The 6,672-nt window shown below is 36.1% G+C and overlaps 1 protein-coding gene across 1 annotated transcript in view; it reads left to right on the top strand.

The window, feature by feature from the left end:
* Nucleotides 1–5,721: 5,721 nt before the first annotated feature.
* Nucleotides 5,722–6,672, top strand: part of LOC106877495 (pre-mRNA-splicing factor 38A) — a 12,327-nt gene continuing 11,376 nt past the window's right edge. Inside the window, exon 1 of the mRNA XM_014926417.2 lies at nucleotides 5,722–5,881. Within this exon, the coding sequence (XP_014781903.1) occupies nucleotides 5,752–5,881 (130 nt within the window). The 5' untranslated portion in view covers nucleotides 5,722–5,751. The remainder of the gene's footprint in view (nucleotides 5,882–6,672) is intronic.

Below are 6,672 nucleotides of genomic sequence, written 5' to 3'. Positions count from 1 at the left end.
GCTTATGAAGGATTATATACATCTTGTCTGTTTGAATGAGTCAACATACCTATGAAGTATTATAATATATATTGTAGCCAGTTCCACTGGAGGAGCTTTTTCACGATTACCACAAGATTCCATGAATCCGTATATTGCAATATATATATATTTTAAGTAAGTGATAGGGAAGACATATTGTAAGCTTTATTTAGCACAACGATCATTTCGGCTTATATCTGCACTGCTGCCTAGTGGGTGGGGAATGATATAATGTAATCAAATGTACCCCACATGCAGAAGAAACTTCATCAGATTACATAATATGTTACAGTGTAATAATATGTACATTAATGAATTTGTGAACTACTATAAATGCATGCATCATACCATCCTACCATACACAGTAGAAAAATGTACATATTATTACACTGTAGCATATTACATAACCTGATGAGGTTTCTTCTGCACTGCTGAGTGCATTCGATTACATTATATTGTTCCCCACCCACTAGGAAGCAGTGCAGAAGTAAGCTGAAATGATTGTCTTGCTAAATAAAACTTACAGTACACTCAGTTTTCCCTATCAATTATTTTAGATATACTAAACGTACACCAATGAATTCCTCACATAGACCTCCGACTAAAGTGCAGGACTGCAGATGATGCCTGGTAGCTGTATTAGGTGAACATGTTCCCAAGTTACATGACCACAGACATACTCAGATCAAGGTTTGGATACTTCATTTTAAAGTCTCCTATCTAAACTTTAATTTTAAACATAACCTATATATGTGTGTGTGTGTGTGTGTGTACACATACATATATATGTGATATATATGTATGTACACATACATCATCATCATCATCGTTTAACAAAAGCAATTTAATGTCATCTAAAAATAATGACTAATTGTATACAATACTGAGGTGCACTAGGGTTAAGGGTAGAGACCCTCTTCAGTCATGAATAACCATAGAATTGCACAAAGAAAGTTCCCCACCAAGGCACAAGTCCATGCAAGATTGTGGAAGACCAGCAGTTGCCCATACATACCAGTTTCCCCTCTCCTTGCCACCTATGTTGTCTAAGATAAAGGCAAATGCCAATACAGCAATGAAAGCCATAGTACACAAAATAAAACTGTAGAAGACAGAAAAATGAACATTAAAAGACTCATAGAGAAGAAAGGGTGCAAAGGCATGTCAGGAGGCATGGAATTTTTGAAGGATGCAGAGTCCTGACAGCAAACAATTGACATGGGTAGTTTATTCCACACTGCAACAATTCTGAACATGAAAAATGTTTCCAGAAGTCATGGTTGCTGCACTGTTTCTTTTTAATTTTATATGCATATCCATGATTGGTAGAGGTATTGAATTTACAAAGGTGGTCAAAGCTGTTGTTGGAAAGATGGTGAATAATCTTGTGGACTTCTACCAAGTCAGCTGCTAGATGTTGAACTTTAATGTGTCAATGCCCAGAGAAGCAATACATTGAAGATAAAGTGACTTACAGAGGGCATTCATCTGTATATGTACACAAACATGCATGCATACATACATACATACATACATAACATAAATAATATATAAACATATGCATATATCCATACATATATGTACATACCTACATCTATATGTATATATACATGCATATATGGGTTCAGGACATCACAAAAAACGTTAAACACAATGAGAAACAAGAACATAAAGACGAAGACAGAAAACGAACTTTTTTTCAGACAACGAAAAAAACAAACAGAGAAACAAGACATGCAACATAAAGAATATTGCCCTTCTTCAGTTGTCCCTGTTCCATCTACTCCGCATTTCGAAGGCAAGGACAATACGTGACTTCGTTGGAACAGTCCTTCCCACAAAGCAAATTAATTAAATTTGGAATTTTTTGAGGAGGGTGAAAGTGTAAACAAGAACAGGACAGTGAGAACAAGACAGTAAAAGACATTAAAAACAAGACAGAACAGTGAAAACAAACGGTAAGGGCTGTTAGGCCAAGACAATAGAAAAATTATTTTGAAATATATATATATATATATATATATATGATGATTATATATGTGTACACATATATACAAGGTGGTATCAAAAAGTCTCTTAGCTAGTACTATAGTGCACCCTTAGATGACAGATACGGTTGTGTGTGCAGTGAGAGCTAGCTATGACCTTCATGAGGTAGTGTGCTGCGTGATATCACTGTGTTTACTTCACAAGTTGTGAAATTTGTGTTTTTGTGATCAAGTGTATGCTATAGTCTGAGATTTTGTCATGGATAGGAACAAAGAGTCAACATGAAATTTTGCATTTAACTTGGGAAGTCTGCTACAGAAACATTGAGCATGATTTGGCAAGCTTACAATGACAAGGCAATGGTTTGTACACAATGGTTTGAGTGGCACAGGCACCTCAAAAAGCAGAAGAACCTTCCAGGAAAATTAAGAGCAATCTGGAAAACCAGCTACAAGCATCATCCCTGGAAATTGTGCATTGAGAATTTATCCCCCAGGAAAAGACCATCAATCAAGAGTTCAACTGCAACATTTTGAAGCATTTGAGGGAGGACGTTTGATGAAAGTGGCTGGATCTATGGAACACAAAGAATTAAATTCTTCACCAAACTCTCCTCACTCACAAGTTTCTTACCAAAAACATTATATTGCTTCCGCACCCGACCTGTGGATTTCTATCTCTTCCCCAAGATGAAAATGCAACTCAAAGGTTGCCATTTTAAAACCATTGTCAAGATCCTGAGTGAATCACAGAAAGTCCCTGACCTGCTTACAGAAAAAAACTTCCAGGCCACATTCCAAAAGTGGCAGGAACACTGGGACCAGTGTATTGCCATGCAAGGTGACTATTTTGAAGGCAATGATGTTAAAACTTAGGTAAATAAGTTATTCTTTATTAAACATAACTAGTCCAAGAACATTTTGTTATCACCTCGTATATATGTACACTACATACATACATATATATGTGTGTGTGTGTGTGTGTGTGTGTGTGTGTACACATACATATATATATGTGTGTACACAAACACACACACACATATATATATATATGTACACATGGTTGGACTTTGCATTGGCAGTCTACTGGAGGGGAGGAAAAACAAAGTAAAATAAATAAATAAATTGATTAATTAACAAGTTTTGAGCCATGCAGTGAGTAACCAAGAGACCAGCATAGTTCAATGATTTCATCACATTCTAGGGAAGTTAATTCATTTCCCCTATCTCTCTCCCACCCCTTCCATTGTCAGATTCAGCAGGTATTAGTTCAGCTTGTCCCTTTATTCACCCCACAACTCCTATAATAGCCAGCCTGCCGCCATCGCCTCCTGTCCCCCACCCCAGCCAAACCCCCTTCTCTAGTATTAATGCTCTTCTTCAGCTCCCCTCTCTACTTCTATCGCTAAACCTTCCTCCACCACCCCTTCTTCATCCCACCACTCCTGTTACAGCCAGCCTGCCTGCATTACCTCTTGCATCCCACCCAAGTCCCACCACCAGAGTTACACTCAGCTACCCTCTCTATCTCCAGTGCCATTCCTCCTCCACTACCACCCCACTCCCTGTATGAATTCTAATTCTAATGTTGACTCCTCTGATACTGCCAGTTTACCTCCAAGTTGTGTTCCCTGCATCTGTGCAAGTTGCTATTTGAAGACCATCAAATGCCACTTGTGTAGTCTAAGTTACTACAGGAGCTGCATCGGCATTACTAAGGTCCAAGCCGAAAGTTTTTCTAACTGGACATGCAACGAATGTCACTTCAGCTCTGACATCCTTAGTAGGATAGAACCTTGCTTTGAAGTCCAGATCCCTGTTGAGGATTTTGCTGCCACCCTCCAGGGCTTGTCCAAGCTGAAGCTCATCAATCAGATCCCTAACGGTACTTGGACTTGTTTCGCTCATGTTCTATCGAAACTGCTGAAGAATGTCTGCCTATCCAACAACACCTTGGATTGGCAGAAACTGTTTCTATTCTATTTGGTCTCACTCCACAAGACAAATGGGAATAGTACATCTTCTCTGAAACAGCAGTTCAAGCTGTTCAAATCAACCCCAACTATTGTTCATCTCAGGTCGGTGATCAGCTCAACCCCAAACAATGGATGGCCACCTAACTTAAAATGCATGGCTAAATTCAATAGGAAAGACAGATTGGTTGTATCACATGACAGTGAACTTATATGACATCACATGTTCAATGGCTCAACCAAAATATTCTGAAAATCAAGAAACTTTTCATGGTTATTAATTTGTGGTTTCATATTAAGGCTTCATATGCTTTACAGTTTCTTTTTTTAATCAAAAATTGTAAATGCCAACATATTCTTTCTACATATTGAGCTCATTGTCTTCAACTCCACACCTTCCATACGGTTGATTCCAGTTTACATGCACCCTGTTTGATAAGGTTTGCATACTATTACCTTGATGCCTCAATTCTTAAATCATTTACATAAATGACCTCTTATTGATGACTAATGGAATTCCAAGATCTAGAAGGTTCTTTGTGGGGAAAACTTTTTATGCATCATATCTCCTCTCTTCAGAAGTATTAAGGTAAACTAAGCATTTGTAAAGCTACAACCATTTTAGCAACTTTTCTTTATGCATTTTCAACAAGAATCAAATTCGTGAAATGTAGACCCTCAAATCATATTGATGTAATTTGGGGATAACATATGTGCATATGTAGTTTCACCTTACACTTAAAGAGTATTGAAAAGAAGTGTTTGACAACATTCTTTTTATTCTTCTACAAATGATGTTAAAATTTCCAGCCTTTATCTATGACCAAACTAAAATCTTTTTTCTTCTCCAGCTTTAAGGATAACATCTTTCATTTAGTTTCATTTGATATGTCAGGTAAGCTAAGCCTAAATATAAACTTTAATTTTTCTAAATTCAAATGTAACTGCAATAATTAGATCAAGCATTCAGTTTACTCAAATAATGCAATATTTTCACCCTCTCATTGTTACCTGCAGCCTTGATTATCTTAGTCACTAGTAATCACATTGCACATTAACATTTGCAGTAATTTAGGAAAACAACAAACAACTTTGAACATCCTTAAAACCAAATTTTCGGTCTTCATGCAAGGAACATACTAATCTACTTATGAATATTCTACTATACTCCTTAAGCACAAAGCTTTGGTAAATATCTAAGATGGTATCAGTTACACAAAAGTTTGTATGTAGTTAAAATCAACAGTTTATATGACTCCAATATACAGAAGAAAGTCTGAGATACACACAAAATTTGATAAAAGCCTGCTTCAGAGAAAAATCTGTTACACGAAACTAACAATCCAAAGGATTGCTGTTTATGATAGTCATCTTTGAAATGGATTAGATCTCTAAGAACACTGTTAAAACTGTTTACCTTGTTGGGTTGCAGTTAAAGGAGGTGCCCTTGTAATTAAAGAGAGGATAGAGTTTGTAGGCTGTGCAATGCATGAAAGTATCTTTGACTTTTTGTTTGATTATTTAGCAGGCTGAAAAAAACCCAGAAAAAAACATTGGTTGGTCAACAAACTAATAGCAATACATATTCAACGTCAATTATTTCGAGGTTGAATGTTTTAAATAGAAATTTCCAATATAATTTACTTCATTCCACTCTTTTTTTGAAATTTATTTTACTTTTCACTTTCCTCAAAGTTGAGGGGAGGAGGGAGTTAGCATCAGTTATTTCCCTTGTTTGAATAGTTTTGAAAAAGGAGAGTTATTTCAAAATGGCTAATCGGACTGTGAAGGATGCTCATTCAGTTAAAGGAACTAATCCACAGTATTTAGTAGAGAAAATTATACGAACTAGGATTTATGAAAGTCGTTATTGGAAAGAAGAATGTTTTGCATTAACTGGTAATTTGAAACTCTGCTGATACCTTTTGTATATTTATACGCAACTTATTGAAATTATTTTTATTCTACAATAGGAACGAGCGTTATTTATGTTTGTCTCGTTTAATAATTTTCTGTGTTAAATATGAGGCCACAGTTTATGTAGACGCAAAGGCCAATTGTTATGACGTTCCTTTGTCAAGAATATTAGCAACCAAAGTCATGTGAAATACATTTAAATGATTACCAAAACTTTTCGTGCGAATTCAGATCACCGATTTCAACGGTGCCTCTCTTTATTGTTATTATGCTTTTTTTTAAATTATGTAATTTCAATTTATGTAGCGTGTTTTTCTCCTTAAATTTATTGAAGCAATGCGACGATCGTCAGCTGTATTCTTCAGACCTTGTTGAGAAGTTTTGCGAACTGTGTCTATTTATATATAATGTCAATGTGAAGATAATTCCAAACATAGTAGACTCGGTAAACATTTTTCGTACAGAAGTTTCAAAACCACACGCACACATATTTTCAAATATGAATTAGAAGTAGCACCAGTGTTGTAAATACCATCCACCACAGATACTCAACGTATGTGTTTTGCTAGTTTGCTGCCGGCTGCCGGTAAACAAGCAAACACATATATTGAGTATGGTCGATGATATATACATATATATAGAAATAGATAGAGAGAGAGGTAAATAAAATAAACATCAAATACGCTTTGCATTCAGTAGAAACTGCGGTCAATATAAAGACCTTCACTTTTTTTTCCATATTCGTTTTCTATACACTTGTTACCCCCCCCCCC

This window comes from Octopus bimaculoides, chromosome 7 (genome assembly GCF_001194135.2).
Source record: "Octopus bimaculoides isolate UCB-OBI-ISO-001 chromosome 7, ASM119413v2, whole genome shotgun sequence".
Taxonomy (NCBI): domain Eukaryota; kingdom Metazoa; phylum Mollusca; class Cephalopoda; order Octopoda; family Octopodidae; genus Octopus; species Octopus bimaculoides.
The sequence above is the reverse complement of the archived record's forward strand: the minus strand, read 5'-3'. Positions and strand labels throughout refer to the sequence as shown.